Source organism: Vanessa cardui, chromosome 6 (assembly GCF_905220365.1).
Source record: "Vanessa cardui chromosome 6, ilVanCard2.1, whole genome shotgun sequence".
NCBI classification, from domain to species: domain Eukaryota; kingdom Metazoa; phylum Arthropoda; class Insecta; order Lepidoptera; family Nymphalidae; genus Vanessa; species Vanessa cardui.
The window spans coordinates 13,867,307-13,890,017 of NC_061128.1; the positions used below are offsets into that span (position 1 = coordinate 13,867,307).

General features: G+C 32.8%; 2 protein-coding genes and 1 long non-coding RNA gene across 3 annotated transcripts in view; 1 reads left to right on the plus strand and 2 right to left on the minus strand.

Moving 5' to 3' along the window:
• Positions 1-6,362: 6,362 nt before the first annotated feature.
• On the minus strand, positions 6,363-8,884 carry LOC124530575 (putative nuclease HARBI1). Its single transcript, XM_047104794.1, has 2 exons — positions 8,412-8,884; positions 6,363-7,369 (listed from the first exon to the last, which is right to left on the minus strand). Exons 1-2 carry the CDS (start codon positions 8,841-8,843, stop codon positions 6,539-6,541), a joined length of 1,263 nt encoding a protein of 420 aa, XP_046960750.1. The 5' UTR covers positions 8,844-8,884; the 3' UTR covers positions 6,363-6,538.
• Positions 8,885-10,868: 1,984 nt separating this feature from the next.
• Positions 10,869-12,874, minus strand: LOC124530706. Its single transcript, XR_006966479.1, has 2 exons — positions 11,946-12,874; positions 10,869-11,188 (listed from the first exon to the last, which is right to left on the minus strand). It is a non-coding gene; the product is annotated as an uncharacterized LOC124530706 (long non-coding RNA).
• A 1,701-nt stretch (positions 12,875-14,575) lies between these two features.
• The window catches only part of LOC124530248, a 41,324-nt gene continuing 33,188 nt past the window's right edge, over positions 14,576-22,711 (plus strand). The window contains exon 1 of the mRNA XM_047104305.1: positions 14,576-14,799. The gene's annotated coding sequence lies outside the window, so the exon portion shown is untranslated. The remainder of the gene's footprint in view (positions 14,800-22,711) is intronic.

Sequence of the window (22,711 nt, forward strand, 5' to 3'; positions counted from 1 at the left end):
TTGACTTAAGACTTAATCATTATCATCGAGGTGCCCTTTAGTCATCATTCTGCCAGATATGCTAAGTTTAGCATTGTTATGTTTCGTCTTTTAAGTGAGATAGAGAAACTACACGAACAAAGTACATTATTACATAGATTTTCTTAGAGCCCCGTATATCAATGGGTGGTGACTTACCAGCCCCACCTGCCCATCCGTCTAACTAATCTATATAATGTTTTTTCATTGCAAATAATTAATTATTAGTAATAATATCGTGTATACGTTCCTCTATTAATAGACCTCTACGTGCATAGTATTGCGCAAACTGGTTATCTAAACCGTTTACATCCATACCGCAGTTCCTTCCTGACTACTGTTACATTCCAGTCGACGTAAAAGCATGAAAACAGTAATCAGAGAATATCAATTATTATTTTCCTATAATTTACATCACGTTACGTTTTAGGGTTCCTTTAAAAAAATGTACATAAATATTTATTTGTACTTTTGTTTTTATTGTTTAAAGGCCTGCTCTTGACCTTGGTAGAGAATTCTACAATTTGTTTGTGTGCATTATAAAGTCGTCCTAGGCGCCTAATTCTGGTCTTCTGGCTGAATAAACTCTAGTTGTAGCTACTCCGGCTGAATGAGCTCTAACGTCCATCATCAATCAATGTAAAACACAAACAAAGCGGGAAGTTCGCGTCCATGTTCTAAATTTGGTACTATTTTGTTGCCTATTAAATAGTTAGCTCTACATTAAATGTAGTAGTATCTGTGTAAATAAGAGATTATATATATGATATATATAAAAATTCATGAAGTAATCCCATGTAACTATAACTAGACTTTATAAATTTATACTAACAACAGCAGTGCTTGCGACTTTTTGCGCGTTTAAAATAAGCAGCAAAAAGTTTTTATTTAGTTGACAGATAGACAGGTACTCTAACTTATTAATTCTGTATTAGGTAGCTTTTGTAATGTTTAGTCGTTGTTGGGAGGCTCAGTTGAGCTAAGATGGCCCAATGGTTAGAACGCGTGGATCTTAACCGATGATTTCGGGTTCAAGCCCAGGCAAGCACCACTATAACATATATGTGCTTAATTTGAGTTTATAATTTATCTCGTGCTCGGCGGTGAAGGAAAAAATCGTGAGTGCCACATGTGCATTCCACCAACTTGCGTTGGAACAGAGTGATGGAATATGTTCCAAACCCTTTCCTTAATGGGAGAGGAGGCCTTTAGCCCAGCAGTGGGAATTTACAGGCTGCTGTTGTACACTTATTGAAGAGGCACTTCATATTATGTGGTAAAATAAATAAAGAAGTGGAAAATTTACAGACTGTTACTGTGCTGTACTGTACTGTTAGGATGAGCGAAGGTTGGACAGTATTTCGATATTACATAATGAATTTATTAATATTCTACATCCAATTCTAAAATAAAAGTAGTCTAAGCTACTCCTTATTACATCAGCTATCTGCCATTGAAATCCCGTCAAAATCGGTCTAGGCGTTTCAGAGATTAGCGGGAAAAAACAGAAAAACAGGCAGACACGCAGAAAGGCAGACAAAATTTTTTGTTTTTGTATATGTACCGTGTCTATGCATTTAGTAAAAAGCGGCTATTTTAATATTACAAACAGCCATAATTACTTATCATATGTATAGATTTTTTATTACTTCGTCTCCAATGATGTTCTAATAAACAGATATGTTATATCCATACTAAACAACAGGAAAAATGTGCCGCGCCGGGGACCGTTTATTTTAGTTTATTTTTACATTTCGTTAAAAGTAAAAAGGATAGCTTGATAAAAACAATAAGTAAAAGGGAAACTTGGTGTTTTAATTACGCACGTATTACTACGTAATTATGATGTATTATAACGTATTACTACGTAAAACGACTAAAGGCAAACGTCTCAATTGGGACGTATTCTAGTCTTCACTTTTTGCGCGTTAATAACATATCTGTTTACTAGAACATCATTGTTCGTCTCTAAGTAAGTAGATAGAAGTAGCTGCTTCGATAAGTTTATAGAAGCGCGTTTGTTCTTATCATAAATAGAGCCAAATATTAGCCTCTATAATATGATCTGAGTTCTATAATATTATCCATCTGAACATAAAATTTATATGTATAATAAATGCGAAAGTTTGAATGGATAGATGTACACATTATGTTTACTTTCTCACGCTAGAACTGTTGAATGGATGTGAATGAAATTTTGCACAGAGATGGATTCTAGTCTGGAATAGAACATGGATTACTTCTATCATGGAAAATTGTAAATAATACCTGCATCCCCACAAAATCAAATCCGAGCGGATACTAGTATAATAATAACATGAACTGGCTTCGTATCAGATCATATCAAAATCTTACTTCTAACTTTATCCAAATAGGCATTTACAAGCATTTTTGACTCGTCATTTAACAACTATATTAAGTGCAGCTACCACCGGTTCGGTAAGTAGATTCTACCGTGAAGAAACGGAAAGAAACTCAGGAGTTACTCGAATGGTAACATCAAACGGGATAAAAAAATGAAACTCTCATGGCGTAGCATTCGGATAAAAAGAAGGCGGTGGGTAATGTGTTGTAAACGTTTCCCGTTTGCAGCTGCAGTCGCTGTATGCATCATTGCACAAGCACTTTCACCGCGACTGCTAACGAGAGGTGCTAACGCGTACCGCGCGCGGTTGTGACTCATAAATTACGTATTGTTTGGTCAAGTATAAAACAATTGACTACACAATATTTACAAAACGACCACTAACTCATAGATCACAAAGATTTCTGTTCATTTGAAATTACAATATTAACTAAATATGTAAATCGAACAGCCAGTTGTTTTCTTTCATTCCATTGTTTTCCAAACATAAATCACGAGAAGATTTTTCCTCTTATTTGTTCGTAATGTTTTATGCAGATCCGCCTTGGTGTCAGACATTTACCGACCAGTATAGTGCCGAAAACTTTTTTGCTTATGTTCCGTTTTGAATGGCGAGTAAGACTCATGACAGATACACGGATCCATAATATTTCGGATATGGCTCGTTTCATTAATTCAATCTTCAACTTCAACTTAACTTGTACATCGTAATCGGTTTATATTACATAAAATTGTTCTATGGTTGGAGGTGATAATCAAGAGATCTATTTCTAGGTTGCTTAAAGATATAAATAAAAAATATGCTTACAAAATACAAACATATTAAAAAAGTTTTGAAAGATCAGCTGACATGGTGAACTTGGAGGAAGCAAATAATTCCTCTTCTAAAATGACGCAAAAAGTATATTTGAAAGGCAAATGAATGTGTGTTGTAAGTTTACCGTCGCCGAAGGCAAAACCTCTCATACATGACTTCCATACGATTCCTGAACTGTTTAATATAAAACTTACTTAATATGCAATATTTTGTACTCTATTTACATTTTCGCTCTCACAACGAACCAGGCACCAGGACCTGTGACTCTACCTACTACTCTCCGAAGTATATACAGGGTTATTTGTAAAACATTAACAACCTCGCAGGGCTAGATTGAGAACATCATAAACAAAAACTTTTGTTTTATGACTTTTCATAACTCATTAATTTTTACTTTCATACAAAATTAAAAATATTAAAATTGATTTCTCTAATGTTAAATACTCTATACGGCAATGAAAAAAAAACAGTTAAAGGCCCTACTCACGATTCAATTTCAGCAACAATCTGTTGACACAATCTGCAGTGATCCGACAGATTGTGTCGTCAATAGTAATGTTGAGGGCACGTTTGGGGCGTAGCCCAACATGTTGCGAATTGTATCGGCGCGGAAGCAACTAGACTAATTGTCTCAGCAGATTGTGTGTGCGTTGAAACGTGAGTATTGCGATTGCTCCACTCTCGGCTCAATCGCGGTCGAGCGTTGTGGCGGATTGCACGTTTCTTTCGCTTCCGGGTCGCCATCTCCACCTAGCACGTGCAACATGACGACTAATAAAGAAAAAACTGTGTGGACACAGATTTTCGAAATATATAAGGAAATGCCTCATTTATGGGACAAAAAAAATAAAAACTATATGAACAAAGAGATGAGAAATGACTCATTCAGAATTCTTTTAGAAATATATAAAGATCTCGACAAGGAAGCTACAGTTGAAGTTCTCAAAAATCTTATATCCAATAAGAGAACCTCTTTTTACAGAGAATTAAAAAAAGTAAGTACCTACATCAAATTAGATTGTTTTTGTATTTTTTTTTATTTTGTGGGCCGAGGCACACATACGTAAGTCCATCAATGCCTAGTTGCGGCCAAGGCTTGTATAGTACTTTTCTCAAACAATGCGCGGAAATGTAACTAAATAGTACAATTCAGAACTTTTATTTGAAAAAGTACAAATTAAAACGATTTTATATAAGTTTTTTTTTCTTTAATATTATGAAGTTGACAAACAATTAATAAAAATAGTTTATACGCGCCAAAGTATTTTTTTTACGAAACAGATTTCTTTATGCAAGACAGTTCGAAATTAATTAATTAATTAAGGGGACTACATGAGCTAAATGCAAGTTTTAAAATGCCAAAAAGTATATAATCCAATGCAATAAACCAAATGAAAAAAATATATGTTAATCTTCAGGATAGATGCTAGTTATTAATTGTGTTGAAAACATGATGTAATTAATTTGGTACGATAGAAAAAAATCGCAAAGTTACCTCTAAAAATTTTAATATATTCTATAAATTTTTTGTTTTTTAACTACACTTATATACCTTCAATAATTTTGGTCTTTTGTCAGATTATTCTACAAACAATATACTAAAAATTTACTATCTTAATTATTTAGTAAAATCAATAGATTTTATTTAAATCAGATTTTCTTATTTTCGACCAAAATGCGTAAGCATGTGTGCGTGAGCGCCTCGTACAGACACTGCCGGCCGAGGCCTGTTGCTATACAGACGTGTCGCTCTTTTCACCGCATCGTTGCGAATAAAATCTCGTAGATTTTATTTTTGTGTAATTTTAATTTGTAAATTAATTGTCGAATATTATTCTTTTATGTAAATAAATATATTAAGTTAAAATAGTCTAGTTGTAGTTAGCCATTTATTTTTTTGTTAAGTTGTTTTTTATAAAGTTTAATTTTGTAAACATGGGAAATAAAGTACAATCTGTGAAGAAAACTAAAAAACGTTCATATAAATTAAAAAGCCGAACATATGAAAGATAATATGAAAAGGTAAGAGTATTTAATTAGTAAACATATAAAACAATTTTATTTAATAAATCGCTTAACAAACTTACAAAATTTAAAAATAGGTACGATTTAATATTTAGTATTACAACTAATTGAATTGATACAGTAAAAATTAAAGAAAAAAATGTTTAAATTAACTTTTTTTTGTACATAAAATAATAATAATTTAAGTTTAATTAATTCAGTTTAATTTTATCATAATTTTTTAAATGACACAAAGAAATTAAAATAATTCTGTTGTCCTGTCTATTTTTATGAAATCTATGATTGATAGAATTGATAGAATTGACTTCGCTTCGCTTTCGCTCGGCGCGGCGCGCGGCGGTTCGGCGCCATCTATTGGAATATTCAGGCGTAACCTCGCCGCCTCGCTAAGCGTAGTGCGCGGGGGGGCATGCCGTTTTTGTCGTTAGTGTAAGTACTAAGTGTGTGCGCGTGATTCTCAAGGGCAATTAGCTCCTGTAGTCCCCTTAAATATTAAAATATAATACTAATGTATAAATAATAACACGACAGATGTGATTTTACATAGTAATTTATTTGGCCGCTAAACACGACAGATATGGATTTTCATACATTGATGGCCGCTGCTCGGCCAGTACAGCAAGTTCGATTTATCTCGAAGAAGGTTGGCAAAATAATGCTCACATTTCCATGCATGTTTGAGAAAAGTGTTTTTAGTCAAAGTTTTTAGTAATACAGGAAAACAGGAAAATATGTCATTTAGGTAGGTATTCGGACGGGGACTTAGTAATGAAAAAGTGTACTTACTTATAAAGGTAATATTATATTTTATGCATTTTATCGTTTTTTCACATTTATTAAGATTTATTAAGATTATTAAGTACATTAATTGTTTTTAGTATGGAAGCGCTGTCAAATTAATTTTCAAATTAATAATTTACGTGTTTATAGGACAATTTTATACCTTAAAAGATTAATAAAACATATTTTATAATAAAATATGTACACATATACATACATACACACTATGTAGTTAAAGAATAATCACAAACGTCAAATCCGACTTCTTATTTTTTGACTACTTTAGATACATATAAATAAAACCACTTTTAACAAATCAAAGAATTTATTGTGTGATTAATATTTTTTCAGGTCAAGACTGGAACCCAAACTGGAAGTGGGACTGAAGATTTATATATACCTACATTATGGTATTTCGATCTTTTAATGTTTTTAGAGGATACTTGTGAAGCCTCGCGAAGTTCTGTAGACACCTTGGTAGACACTATTGATGAGGTAGGTATTATTATCTAAATACCTAATAATTAAACATTTTAATTTGTATCCAAAGGTATTACATTAATCATTTCATTTTGGAAAGAAACACTTCCTTCGTGGTTAAAAAAATGAGCAAATGTATTTCGGACATTATTTCCTTCCACATTTCGCTGTCTCTCGTTACATTTTTCTAACGATACTAATGCTGGTGTTTCTTGCCGCCAAGCTCCGCGACTAAATAAAGTTTTTGAGATACTTTCACGATCAATAAATTTGTTATGGACATAGCGTGAACGTTTTTTCCTCAAATAATTATGTAATGAGCAACATGCGAGCACTATGGCATCCACGTTTTCAACATCTACAGAAATATTTCGACGAAAAATCCTAAATCGTGCCGCCAATATGCCAAATGCATTTTCTACTACCCTTCTAGCCCTAGAAAGTCTATAATTGAAAATTCTTTGATCATGATTTATGCCTTTGAAAGGATATGGTTTCATTATATTTCTATTTATAGCAAAGGCACTGTCTCCAACAAACACATATGGTGCAGATGTTGTCGTACCTGGTAAATTTGAAGGAGGTGGTAAATTCAGTTCACCAGACATCAGTTTTGTATACAAATTTGTTGTTTTGAGCACACCACCATCAGAAACACTTCCATTTGTACCAGTATTAACGTATATGAATTCATAGTTAGCATTTACTACTCCTAATAAGACCACACTGAAAAATTTTTTGTAGTTGTGAAATTTCGACCCACTTCCTGAGGGTTTTTCAATAGCAATGTGCTTCCCATCGATTGCGCCCACGCAGTGTGGAAAATGCCATTTTTTCTCAAACTCTTCTGCTGTGTTTCTCCATTCATTTTCGGTTGCAGGCATCTGAAAACAAAATTGTAATTAGAATAATTTAAACATATGGATTTTGTTACAGAGTTCCCGGCCAGATGATGCAAGTACAAGACAAGAAGAAACACAAAGTCAACCAAAGAAAAAGAATAGAAAGTCATCATTAAATACAAAACAAAATGAATTGCTTGACACTGCGAACCAGCTTCTTAACCAAAAAGATGATAAATGGGATATAATAGGAAAGTCAATAGCAATACAAATGAAAGACATTGATGATGATCAATTAACTGTAGTAAATAAAATAATTTCAGACGCCATTTTCTACGCAAAACACAAAAAATTGAGTATGAATTCTCATATAGTTTTAGGGACCGAAGATCTCACTAAAACCTCCCACTCCCCACTCCTCCAAAGATCTTTTACCCAAAGATTTCCACGATATTCACCCCAATATACTTATTTATCATCCCCACAGTCCGAAACAATGTCTGATTTGGAATCACCGCCTTTGTATACAATCTTGTCTCCTCCACCCCCTACACAGACACACCAGCCCTTACCTCAAATGTTATCTACTCCATCCCACGCACAATCCCGTCAGTCAGTGCCTCAAGCGTCGCCATCACCTGATTACACTGTCTTGTCTCCTCCACCCAACACACAGTCACATCAGCCATTGCCTCAAACGTCGCCGTCTCCTCAATACATAGTTTTATCTACTCCATCCCACATACAGTCACATCAGCCATTGCCACAAATGTCGCCATCTCCTCAGTACACAGTTTTGGCTCACTCACCTCACACACAGTTACGACATCATTCAGAACCTCAAACCCAAACAGAATCCTCTGATCTAAACTGTTCGTTGCCGTCAGCAGATTTTCCTAACGTCAGTTTTTCAAATGATCAAACTGTGATTTGCAAAGGAAATGGTACCGATATGAAAGATTTCATTATTTTCAATCGTAAAAAATAAAGGTAACAGTAAAAATTAATATTAACTTAATTATTGTAACTTTCTGACATTCAATAAATACTTAATTAAATCCTTATAATTTTTATTTGTACTTACCTTAATGTAATGTCGTAAACATCTGTAAATCGCCCAGCACGTCTCAGGAATAATTTTTGATAAAATTTGTGGCGATATTATGGAAGAAAATTTTAAATCTTCGTAGGTTTGCCCAGTAGCTAAAACTCTCAAGGTTACAACCAACCGTTCTTTTGGAGTTATGCTTTCGCGCATCACTGTATCTTGTTTTTTGATTAACGGAGTTACCATTCTGAGCAATTCTTCAAAACTGTCTGAACCCATTCTTAAAAAATTTGAAAAATCTTCTGGTTCCAAATAATACATAATCGACATATGCGAGATTTTCTTTCTTAATAACAGCCACTTTCTTACCCAGTATCGTTTTTTACGTCGCTCTCTGGATACACATAACGATGCTACAGTAAGTGCAATACCTGCTTTTTGAAATTTTGTTAGTTTCGGCGGACCCATGTCTAACTATGAACGTGATGTGCACACGTTGTGGCAAGCAATCGCGAAATGAAATTGAATCGAAATGAATGGATCGTGAGTAGAGAACGCTCAATCGCGACTTCAACAAATTGTATCAGCAGATTGTGGGTTGTGTTGAATCGTGAGTAGGGCCTTTTAAAATAGTCTGATTTTAGCTCCACCCACAAAATGGGCGGAGTTAACACGCTTGACTTGACGTAATTAACGCTTTGATGCGCCGTCGCAGTCTTACGCTTTGATGTGCCCGCGCAACGTGTTCTTATTGCTAATTTCAGTTTTCAGTCCGTTGATTTCAGTTAATAAGTTCACTATGCCATATTCCAATATCGAATATACTGAAATGGTTCGCATTTTAGCGAAATGCGATGACAACGTTTCAGAAGCATGTCGTCAATATGCGATTAAATTTCCAAATGTGCCTACTCCAAGCCGCGTGACAATGCTAGCTGCCACACAGCGATTACGCGATTACGGCCAATTCCGTTCTCCTTTAAGAGATAGTGGTCGTCCGCCAAGGCGCACAGTTCGAGAGGAAGAAGACATCATGGAGTTCTTCGAAGCCAATCCAGCAGCGAGCACCAACGATGCAGCCCGGCGGTTTAATGTATCGCAATACTTCGCATGGAGTGTTGTACACAATGAAGGGAAATATCCCTTTCACCTTCTTCGCGTCCAAGAATTAAACGAACCCGATAAACCCGCGCGAGTTGCTTTTTGTAACTGGGTGCTAAACGAGAGGCCAACTATTTTATGGACTGACGAAGCAACATTTGGCAGAGTCGGTTTGTTCAATTCTCGCAATGAGCATTTGTGGTGCCATGAAAATCCACACAAAACTAGACCACATCATTTTCAACACCGATTTAGCGTCAATGTGTGGGCAGGAATTGTAAATTCAACTTTATTAGGCCCTGTCTTTTTGGAGCGACTCAATGGAGAAACATACCTGCGTTTCCTCACTGAAACACTACCAGATTTAGAGGAAGATATACCCCTCGCTGATTTACGTGTTATGTATTATCAACATGACGGAGCGCCAGCGCATAATGCTCGCGAAGTCCGGAATTTTTTAAATAACAATTTTCCTGGTCGTTGGATTGGGCGCGGCGGACCTCGTGCCTGGCCCGCTAGGTCGCCGGATATCACGCCATTAGATTTTTATTTATGGGGACACGTCAAAACATTGGTGTAAAGTGGACGTGAAATCACAAGCCGTGAAATGTTAGTGGAGAAAATCACTTGGGCTTTCGACCAGATTAAGTCAAACTCACAAGTGCTATCGAGAGTGAATGAACAATTAATTTTTAGGTGTGGATTATGTGTAGGTTGTGAAGGTGATTACATAGAACAATATGTGCGGAATACACACAGACATCCCCGGGATTTAACCCTTAGAGGTACAATAGAATAAAATTTAATTTATAATAAGCATCATTGTATAGGTTCACCAATACATTAACATAATTTCATTGTATGTTTCACATTCCTAAGCAAATATAAAAGCAAGCAAGTCAGTATCAATTAAGCGTTCAAACAGACAAGTCATTCTCATTACCTAAACACAATACTCACAAACTAGCTGGTCTCCATAAAACTATCAATTCTAAATGGTGTGTGGTTCCAAACCCATACTATCATTTTATTATGTTTTTGTTTTATTTTTAATTTGTTAAAACAAAATCAATGAGCTAAAACTTAAGTTTGTCTTTAAACTTGAGAAGAATCTTTATACCCAGATCGTAATTCCATCATGAAATCAGTTTAACAGAGTTAAGATCATATTTTTTAAGTTAATTGTATAATTCATATTTGCAATTTTTTTGTAAATGAGGCAGTCAGAATAATAAAAATATTGCCCTTAGGTTTTTTTGTATAAAGTTTGTTCATAATAAATTGTAAAAAAAAAAAACAATTGAATGTAAAATTTAACAAGAATGTAATAATATTAAGCATAAAAATTAAAGCTTATTAAATTAAGGTCTGTTTTTTGTTTAAAAAAAATTATTTCAGTTCTTAATTTATTATACAAAAATATTATTATAACAAATTAGATGAAGAAAGGAATAAAAGATATTGAGTCATATTAATACAGTTACTAAATACCATAGGGACATACAATACCAAGATTAATAAAAAACAAGGCCTTTTGTTTATAATAAAATAATTTTATTATTCTTATGATTGATGTTCAATTGAGATTTTCCTCTGAAAATTTGCAGGAAGGTTTGATAGTTTCCTGGTCTAGCTCGCTTGAGGTACCCAATCCCAGCTGGTCTGATCAGCTCTTTGCCAGCATGGTTGATATACAACTTTTGACAAGTTGTCTACTTGTAGAGATTATGAGACTTATTAAAGAACAGAAGTTTACTGGATAGAAAATACAATCCATACTGAAATATGTATTGTGGAATTCATAAAACAAACATTTCATCAGAGGCGTTGGATTGAATTCTAATTGCAATATTAGCAATACAAAAAGTTACATATGCAAAATAAAAATAGTTTTATTTAAATGAGGACTTTACTTTCACATTTTAAATCTAAGCAAATACATCTGCTGCTATTGAATTCCAAACTAAAAGAAAATAAAAATAGTTAAATTACATGCTTAATAATTTAGTTAATTTTTTTGTCTTATCAATTCAAAAATAACATTATTAATTTATGCTTCCTCTAAGAATTTAATTTTACTTTGTATTAGTAATGTAAACTTATTTTACTAAAAGAAAGGAATACCAATAACAACCATAGGAAATAACAATAAAGAAAGCTGTTGAGCACAAAGATGAGCTTTCTCTTCAATATTTTTGTCAAGAGAATAGAAATTGTATGACATTTATAAAATTTTAAATAGATTGGTTTATTTAAAATTGTTTAAGGGAGATCAACAAGGTCTTGTACACATCTGTACAGAGGTGCAAAGTAACAGACAACATTTAATCTTGTATCACAAAATACGCAAAATTTTACATAGGTAACTTAGGTATAAAGAATGAATTAAAACTTCCACACTTTAAATTTAAAAAAAAATCCCAACAAAAGATTACATTAAAAAATGTAAAACATAGCAGAGAAATAAACATACTATTTAATTTCCTTTTAATTGTCTTATGGTGGAAAGAACTAAACTTTCAATTTGCAATGGTCAGTAGCAATGTCGCAAAATAGTAGTCCAACTAAAAGTAAGTTGCAAAAACTGTTAAATCTAAAACTAATGATTCATAAAACAAACTCGTAAAACAAGACCGAAAATTTGCAAAAAAATGTAAACAAATACATAAATGTCACATTGCAGGGTTTAATTTTAATTTATCTTGATTTGATATAGGCAATGATACTAGACCATACAGCCTTGTCTTTACAGTAAGATTCTGATAGATGGATAGAAAAGATACCTACTATTTTGAAACTGAAAAATAATTTGTTTTGATAAAACTTATTTGCTTTTATTCTATTGTTGAATGTAAATTAATAACACTGACTCCTTTCTTCACAAAAAAAAAATTTCAAAATGCACTTCTAATTCTTGGTTCTGCTAGCCGGAATTTCAAGTTGATGGCCTGTTTTTAATGTTTAATAGATTCGTGTGTCATATTACTTTATAGAAATAGTTAAATGTTGAATACATTAGTCATACACGTAAATTACGTACCTAGGCATCTAAACATGCCGTGTGCCTAAACAAAACGATTTAACCTTTTATCATTTTTAATACGGTCAGTTTTATGCTTTGATAAGTAGGAGTATGAAGGCGTTGTGGTTTACCTATGTACCTACATAATGAGTCACGATTAATATTATTACGGCTTTTGATGGATAGGCCGGCCAGATCAAATGTTGACAAGTTTTTAATTTATTGTGATTATCGGATTTTATTTATTGTTCGATTAAATAACTCATTAGTTTACCTTGAATAAGATAAATTAAAGTAAAGTAATAGTAGTACAAGCAGTTTTACTAAAAAAAAGATTAGGTATTGATAATAATCATATTGTCTTTTGTTTATAAATAATTAAATAGGTACCTTATTTTAACTTAGATTGTTAAAATTGAGAAATATTTTTTTTCTTGTTCGTAATTAACTTTCATTTAGCTTTATAGTTTTTTTTAAACGACTTAAAATCGCGGTTTTTAATTTGTCGGGACTTTTTTTATGTAGGTAGGTATGTTACGGAATCTCAAAGACGGTTTGACCGATTATGAAAATTCTTTTTTATTTCAAAGTATACTTAACAGTCGGTCTCATTATCAGGAGTTGAGGATCCTATTATCAGATAGGATCCGGGAGATTAGGTACATAGTTTAAGAAAAGGTATAAAATAATAATTAACTTTACTACGTTATACGAATACCAAATAACTAAATAATCTTTTGCAAATTAATTAGTAAAGTGTTTAAATTGGAACATGAGACTGAACATCACTTTTTGCTCGGCACTTCAGAGTAAAAATTTCCGGGAATCCTAATTCCGGACGTAAACATAAATACAAACATTCACACTATGATAAACATTCGTCATCGTAGCCACGAGAGGAACAAAATCTGTTACATCCTGCAAACATTTGCGCGTCGCTGTGTCAGTTAAACTGATAATCAGATAATACGAAGACGTATAGCGAAGCGTGTGGGCGGCGCGAAACCCTTCTACGCGCTTTCCGAAAACCGCTGGCCAATAGCGAGCCAGTCACGTGATTACGTTGAGGGTTTTTACTATTATTATTAAATATGAATGACGCAACACGGAAGGATATTGAAATGTTAGAGAGTGCAACAAAAACTTGGAAATGTTTTTTTGGAAAAAAATATTTAGTTTTGTTCAAGGTCATAAAACAAAAGTTGTTATTTATGATGTTCTTAATCTAGCCCTGCGAGGTTGTTAATGTTTTACAAATAACCCTGTATAGAGGATGTTTAACTTTGAGATCCTGAAGAAGAATTTTTACAGTACAACCCCAACAACTTTCACCTTAACCGACACAGGTATCGAATTCCCCCCGGACAAACCCGATAAGTTAACCACTCATTATCTATACTTGTATAATCAATACATAATACATGTTATATTATATGTTCATCCTGATATACACGACATTGTAAATAAATATTTCTTGTATTCAAATACATGAGTCAACTTGAGAGAATTTTAGAAAGTTCAAGGAAAGGTTTCAAAATAAATATTATACAATAAACGGATGTTGAGAATAATACAGCGACGGGCGGTGATTATAACAGTTGTATTTATGGATTGTGGTTTTCAGATTCTATAAAACTATGGTCACAGTTGAACCCATTTCATCTAGGTAGTAATTATTTTTGACTACATAAAGGTTTAAGTTCCAAACATAAAAAAATAAATATGATAACGATAAATTTAAATGAGCTTTATAAAACTACAACCCAAAACTTTTTTGTATAAAAAGCTTTGGTGAACGTTGTCGGTCATTTTAATTTCTAAGTATAATACACAGTATCATAGTAATCACATAAAATAATTATACTAGTTGTAAGTTTTAATTAAATTTCGCGCTTTTAAATTGTAGCGCCATCTGCAGTTTCTGTCTTAAAGTAAGTATCAACTATATACAGAGTAAGCGACATCTAGTAAACGTAAATTTTATTGGATTACAAGTAGATGGCGTTACAAAGGATGTATAAACGTATTTTCTAAAAATAACACTAGAGTTCGTTTGAAGCGCTATATTTAGGTTTTAGACATTTGACAAAAAAGATGGCAGCGATTGCCGTCTGCTGTCCTACGGATTTATTGCGAAAATGGCGCATTATGTGATATTTTCACAATTTTTATCAATTATAAGTGAAAAATTGTGTAGTGCTGCTATGTGATGTTGTGTTATTTTACATGAATGACAGTGTTACTCGTGTGATAATAAGACTTCGACATTCTTTGGGATATTGGATTACACATAAAATAAAGGTATTTAACTCCTCCTACGCTTAAAATATTATTACTATAGAATAACTAGTAATCTTTATGCATTCGTCATTATGTGATCGGAAACTTATGCTTGGAACCGTTACATAAGATTATGAGCACCATAAAGGCCGGATACTAATATATTAAGAAATTTCGAGTATCGATATGGTATGCAGTTTTAGGGTTCGTAGAATTTATGTACGTGCCTTCTGTTGAATCGAGGCACAAGTCAAGAACGTCGTGAGTTATTGGATGCCTTAGCGAGCTTACATGACATCAGCAGGCGATACCAACTGCTGTAAACATTTGGGTTTATGAATCATCCGTCGGCATTATCGTCCCGAAAAAAGTGTATTTTTAACATTTTATTGAAAGCATCGCTCAAGTACTAAATACTCTCACTCATTAGGTTCTTTTAATTTTCAATATAAACTGCCTTGTTAAGATTATTTAATTTTTAATTCTTATAGGAACTTAATATATTTCATAAAAAGACGAATAACAATTTTTAATTTTACGATTAATACCAAGTAATAATTTTATCAAAACATTTTATTTTTGTAACTAATAACATACTAACTCTTCTTAATCTCATGCTGTCACAATGGCCTAATAATTACAATAGAAAGTTAATTCAAACTTTCAAAACAAATGTCTGTCCTTGGCTATTTGTGTACCAGTTATATTCTTATAATAAAATGGAAACTGGGTCTGTAGTTTTAATTTAAACTTCCTAAATTTCTGAGCAAAGATTTCATGACATAGATTTATGACCAGGCCGAATTAATTAAGATCAGTAGAGTAGAAAAAAAACAAGATGTTTATTTACTCAACAAAAAATATTACATTTATCACAAAAATGAGCCCTTTTCATATATTTCACATCTCAAGAAGAATTGTTGAGCTCACTGCATGGTCAATGAATTCGACTGAATTTCAGTAATCACATGCAAATTTCTTCTTAATTCTTCTCTCAAAACCCAACATAGCATAGCTTGTCTAGCAGCATAGCATTTCAAGACCTTGTTTTAAGATCCACGGTTGATTTTTTTATAGCCACGTCTCACAACTTAAGTTAGTATTACATTGTTGTAGTCTTTGTGTGTGAAAATTGAAGCCAGAAAAACATACCAAAATTATATTCATTTTCTATGCAAAATAAACCGAAAGGAAGGCTTGACAAATTTCCTGTTATAGTTTTTCCCGTTATATATATTCTTTGGAGCTCGCTAAAGTGCATAGTAAAATGGAAAACATTAATTAATCTATCATTGTATTTATAATATGTTTTTGTATAATTATTAAATATATATTTATAAAAGTAAAGGTAAAATGTACAAGCCATATATTACAATAAATGCAAATAATATGCAAACTATCAGATTTAAATTTGAATGAAACTTTTCTTTGATTTTAAGTACCAGTTTAATATGAATATAAATTTTTACCCTGCATTTATGATATCATTTCTAATTTTTTGTTTATGGATATGACATATTCAAACGTTATAAGAAAAGTAACTTTTAGTTAAAATGCAAATTATTCTTTTGGTAAAGGAAAGAGATTGTTAATTTTTTGGGGGTAGTTTCACTTTTAGATTCTTGTTATTTATCTAATATGCACAACACACGAGGAAGCGTGGGGCGCGTTACGATGTACAGAGATATTATGTAACCAGTAATCTGTAGTCGGTATTCTATTCCTTGCCTAAATTTTCTATACAAAACCAATTGCGCAACTAATGACGCGAGCAGGAAAGGAATTGACATGCGAGCAGGCAGGCTATTTGCTTTACGTAGAATTGTTTATCAACAATTTCTAAAAAAAATGGCCTTCCACGCTACAGGATATGCAGCGGCTTCGCCTTTTGTAACAGTCTGTACCTGTCTACTGCTACACTGTCTGCACCCTCGCGCCGTCACTTAAAAGATACTACAGCGTAACACAGACCAAAATGTATTTATTTAATATACATTGTGTATCAGCAAGTACTCTATACAATCCCTAGGAATTTTCTTAATCGCGTAGGGAAAAATTGTAATAAAGAATTCATAATTTTTCATGCATTATCTAAGTACATGGTTTAAATATTCCTTACATTGCCTAGGAGTTGTATATGATACCTGAATAATACAGATTGCCACTAACACATACATTCCGGACGAGGACTGACCATGAGCTGGCTGTACTGACTGACTTGATTGAGGAACTACTATTATTGTTGATAAGCGACTTTATTGAAAAAGAATACCTTAAATTCCGCTTGTATATAGGTACATGTACATTTATGAATACACTCGCAACGAAATAATGTGGAAAAATAAACTTGTAAATTAGTTTACAATAATACTCTAGTACCTAATACTTTAGCGCAATATTAAAGTGTATTTTTCCATTGTATTAACTATTGATTTGTACAACAGAGTTACGTAAAGTTATTCTAATTCATAATATTATTCTAGGCCAATACGCGAATGGTTGTAAGCCAATGATTTTTAAGAATGATAACAATGTCTTAAGAGAAACATCCAGGTGCGTTTTAGTCGAGAATAAAATGTAAAGCTATATTATCAATAGATTGAACAGTGGTTAGAATATGTGAATATTAAGAACTGATTACGGCTCCAAATATTATATTAAAAAAGGTAAAGGAAAAACTGAGGCATGCATGTGTCAAGATGAAAATCTGCCACGCGTATATTCTATCCTACCTGTCCTTAAGCTAACTAGCTTAAAAAAAACACCAGGCAGTTACTTTTATTGACTCTTTTACTACTTATGATACATTTTGAACGCCTTGGTGTAGTCGCACTAAAACAGTACAGAGAGTAGTCAGAACTTGAGCTCCAGGTAGACCAATAAAACCTTGCTGGGTTTTATCTATCATACTGAATATTTTATCAGAATCGGGCGGTAAAAATTCTCACGTTTAGTCTCCTAGATCTAGTTGGGTTATGGGAGTGGTGTTATAGAACACCTTTGCCTTGTACGTATAAACATAAATCTCCTGCGTGCACATTAAACCCTAGGGAGTTCGATCATCGTTGATCTGATGCCTTGAATATAAGGCCACATATCTCAAGTTCGGGGTTCAAATTCCGGGCCGAATAAAATTGTATTTAAGGCTGAGGTCTGGAAGTAGGATTTGTCCAGTGCGTGGTATATTGTTTGAATAACTTATTGGTAAATACTTTAACCAAAACTCACATTAAAACTTGACTTCATCAGTTGTAATATATAAAAAAAAACAATAAAATCTATAACTACTCTCAATAATCGACTGTAGGTGTTTATTCATTTTATAAGACATAATATTATTGTAACTAATCTTGATACTATCGTAATATGCCATTATTTGATATCCACGCAGAATATTTGGGTAATTTTATATATTTTAATCATAAAATAATTACTACTTAATTTCTTGCCGATTCTTCTTAAAAAACAAGATCTATGGCGTATATTTTAATCTTTCGAAACCTTTTTAAAGTTTCACACAAACAAATAGGTCATTGAATTCTACGTATGAGTCATAAATCCGCTGATTTGACGAAATTTTACCCGATCGCTATTGAGACACTGAAAATAAAACGGCAACATTATTTGATTACCTAAAATATTGCGAAATTAAATGTTTTTCAACGTTCGAACTTTTATTATTGAGGCGAGATTATCTAGTTGCTAGAACATGTAGCTTCATCGAAGTTCTGAACAGTGTTGATTTCACTTGCTTAATTTGTGTAAATTCATCCTACCAGCAGAGCAATACTAAGGAGATAAGACCGTAAGAAAATCGTAGTGTCATATAAAATTTTGCTAGTTTGTATTTGTATCCATTTATCCGAGCAACTTTGCTCAATAGTGGAGTTTTTACGCATTGTCAATGTTAGTTATTTACCTAAAGAACATTTTTCTTACGACCACCAACATCCCAGAGGATGTTCGCGTCGGTTATACGTACCAGTTGAAGTACATATTTTTTAAATATTGTTTTATATTATTTAAAATAACATTGTTTTATCTATGCAAACCTTATTTGTTTACATTTAATTTTTAAGTATAAACGTTTACATGGAAATCTTTATAAAGATGTCTGTAATTTCCTAAATCTGTTCTGATTTCGGGCGGAAATTTCTACGAATATTTTAATACGATCTGTATCGAAATGATTAAGCGATTCACCCGTGCTGTGTTAAAAAACACGTATCATATCAATGGTATTAATAATTTATGCTTCGCATTAAAGAAAAAAAAATATAAACTTAAACATTGAACGTATTTAAACAGAGATGAATAATTTTTTTTTTCTTAATTTGGCGTATTGTTAAAGTCACTTATTCAATAAAATAAAGGACGTATCACTGAAAGAGATGTATTCGATCAAAATAATTTAATTAATTGTAAATTGTCGTAGTTCTCTGACATCACTGCAAGGTGTTGCTCTCCTTAAGACGAGTTATTTTAACAATTCAAATAACAATTGACAACAATAATAACAACAAATGACGATCAATAAAACAATACACATTTTAATCTCAACTAAACAAACAGGCGACATTGACGAGTCACACTTGCACAGTAAGTTTAAAATTTATAAATACTATACATAAATCAATTTTTTTTTCTACCGTACCAGTGCTATGGAGGTGCGAATAGTGTGCAAATAAGATGGTATGAGAATCTTTTATTTACAAACATCTTTATTGCATTAGTACGCATGTCTTAAAAAAAAGGTTCTTAGTATTTTATATTTGGTAGTTGTAAAAAAAATATATATTTATATTGGAGAAATAAAACATTTTTAAAATGAAAAACACTTCAGATTGCCAGTATTTAGTATCCGGCCACACCGACATTACATTGACTTTACATATGTTTAATTTGTGATGGCTCAAGCGAGTACGGAAAAACATCACGAGCTATATATACATATATGTATGTATATATGTAGTATGTATCGTATGAAATTCGACCGCAGATCACTTGAGAATGATTTTGGATAACATTCATTGATCTCTCGTAGTTTCCGTGTTGTCATATCGTTCCTAACCCGAGCACATATGTACGTTAATATATTCAATCGATAACATTCGATAACAGCACTTCAAGTATTTTCATTAAATATTTATTGAATAATTGGACTCTATCCAATAACGCTTCATTTGTTGACTCTTGTTTCAATGCAATTACTTGGTTTTATCACATCTGAAATCAAAAACGTATTCGCGAAAACTGCTAACATTAATTCATTTTAATCGTTATAATATAATAACTTTTTAGTATAGAACGAAGGATAAATGTATATTGTCAAATTTAAATTATAAGTTCAATAAATATAGTCACCGTGACGACATTACTTACTCTTTAAAGCAGATACGAATACTAAATATAATTTACAATCTTGATTTAGTGTAAAATGCAATGTTGAGTCAGCAGCATGGAATTATGTTCTATATTTGTTACACTCACTAGTCCAAAGTTCTAGACTATGCCAAATTATAAAGTTTTACGACAAAAATACGTACGTTAGGAACTGCGTCGTCTCATTGTTACGATACTGTAGCGTGCACGGGCTTATGTTTGCGACATATTATGTATCGACGATTATCGTAATACCAGTCTAAATTTCGCTAGTTTTGTAGTATTGCGTTGTAATTGGTTGCTCTTGTTTTTTTTTAATGATATTAAAATAATCACTGTCTATTCCATTGATTTTTGTGAGAGAAAGATATGTTGAAGGTATTTTAAAAATTAATTTTAGCCGACTTAAAAAAGAAAAGGTTGTAGTTGTCGTTTCGATTTTGAATGGATATTATTTATTATTTTTGAAATACATATCTATTTACATATATAAATAAACATTAAATATAGTTCTGAAAATTACTCATTTTAGCATCGTACTTGTGAGACGTCGACTCTGTAAAATCTATTAAAGAAAATCAGTTTGTAGTACTTACATGCTTATAACTGACTTTGCTCACATATTACTTTTTTCGGATTTTTGTTTTACTTTACAGCACCTAACGAAACGTCTTTGGTAAGAGTTGGAATATTATCGTTACATACGATTATTTTTTTCTGACGTAAAACGGTTGTTGTTTTTTATGCCAAATTAATGATTGAAATAAAAACAAAAGTAGCCAATCAAAATAGAGGCTAACACCACATTCAATTTCAGCTCAGTAAATCAGACATAAATAAAATGATATGTACCATTTTCGAAATCTGTACTGTTTTTGTGTTTCAATTTAAATTAGGTTTATTGCGTGTAGTCCGTGTTAGTAGGAATCGTAGGCGAACTAAGTGCGAATAGTTGATTGGAGGTTATTCAACTGGTGAGTGGACAGAAATAGCGCGATCACTCGCGGCATCTCGCGTACCTCTGATGACGCCGCGCCGCCGCCATCAGCTTTGGGACAAGCCGTGCTTCCGGGATACAACGGTACTTCGATATTAAATCATCAACGTTCACGCGGCGATATATTATCATCGCTCCTTAATCTACCATAGCTTGACAGAGACGACGTGACTTTTTTTAAAATTATTTTGCAACTTTTCATATAATTTTATAAGACAAGTGACTGCAAAAGTTGGTTACACAGCCAGAAATATAATCATCCGTTTAAATTTATTTGATTTCTTCGCGAACGGATGAAATAAGGTAATAAACACGAATGTCGGGCAATATATCCATTTAGAAGTCGGGATTATGCTTCGTCTTCAACGTATCGCCGGTCGGTGGCGAGCGGCGGCGGTTCGGCTGCGGCACTACCGCTCAGAACGCGATATTTATAGAGGCGCCGAGACGCCGGCCTCACACTATCCCGCATATTAATTGGCTACTTGCGCCGCATTTTTCAGGACGACCGCTCACATGACGCCAATGCCATTGAAAAGGCCACGCGGGCTGATAAACATTGACACTTTTATTGCTAAGCATTTTTTATAGAATATCGAAATGAAATAATGTATTCTTCTGTTGAATATCGTTTCATATTCCACATACATATACTAGGCTGCCATATCATCCATATGATACTAGTTTGAAATGTTTTATTAAGAATATCTAGTATGTTAATTATTGACGGCGAAATGTCGATCAGAAGGTATTTAACGAGGCTAATTTATGTAGCAATTTTGCATGATGAATTATGCCGAAGCATTCACACTAACGCAATTCATCCGGGTAACCGACCGCCCTACTTCCTCACGCCGTTTAATTTGTTTTTATTACATTCTGTATAACAACAGAGCTATTTTTCTCAAGCGATTCCGGCTAAATATCTTATAAATTAGAATGATTTTATGAAAGTTGAATTATGAGGCTAATTAGCGTGAAAAAACCTTAAGACCGCAATATATGATTTAATGATGATATATCATTTACAAGTTAGTTGACTGCATGCACATTATGATATCGTTTAAGCGTTTAAGCATAATACCAATAATAATTATTATATCAAAGATACGAATAAAAAACGTTGAGTACATTTTAAAAATGGGTTCATCGAACACCTGTCACCAGGCAAGTCACAAAAACCTTTCAGAAAAAAAGTACAGCTTAGCTCGTTTGATTTGTAATACCGTTAATCAACCTGTAAGAATTTACCAATTTTATATCTCATTTTAAATCTATTAACAATGTTTGAAAAAGAACAACAGAATATAGAATATTTATAACGATATAATGATTAATAATCGTTTAAATCATTTTTAAAATAAATATAATTGCCCTTATTTACGTCGTTCGCCCGTTCAGTTAAACACTGCTTCATCCCTTTCAGTCATCATTGATTTTTCATTCGAAAGAAGAAGACACAGCATTTTATATTCCAAATAATATCGGGCACATTTAGGTATTGGGTTTTACGTATGATAAGAATCGTTTAACAAAGAGTGACGAGGAAAATGA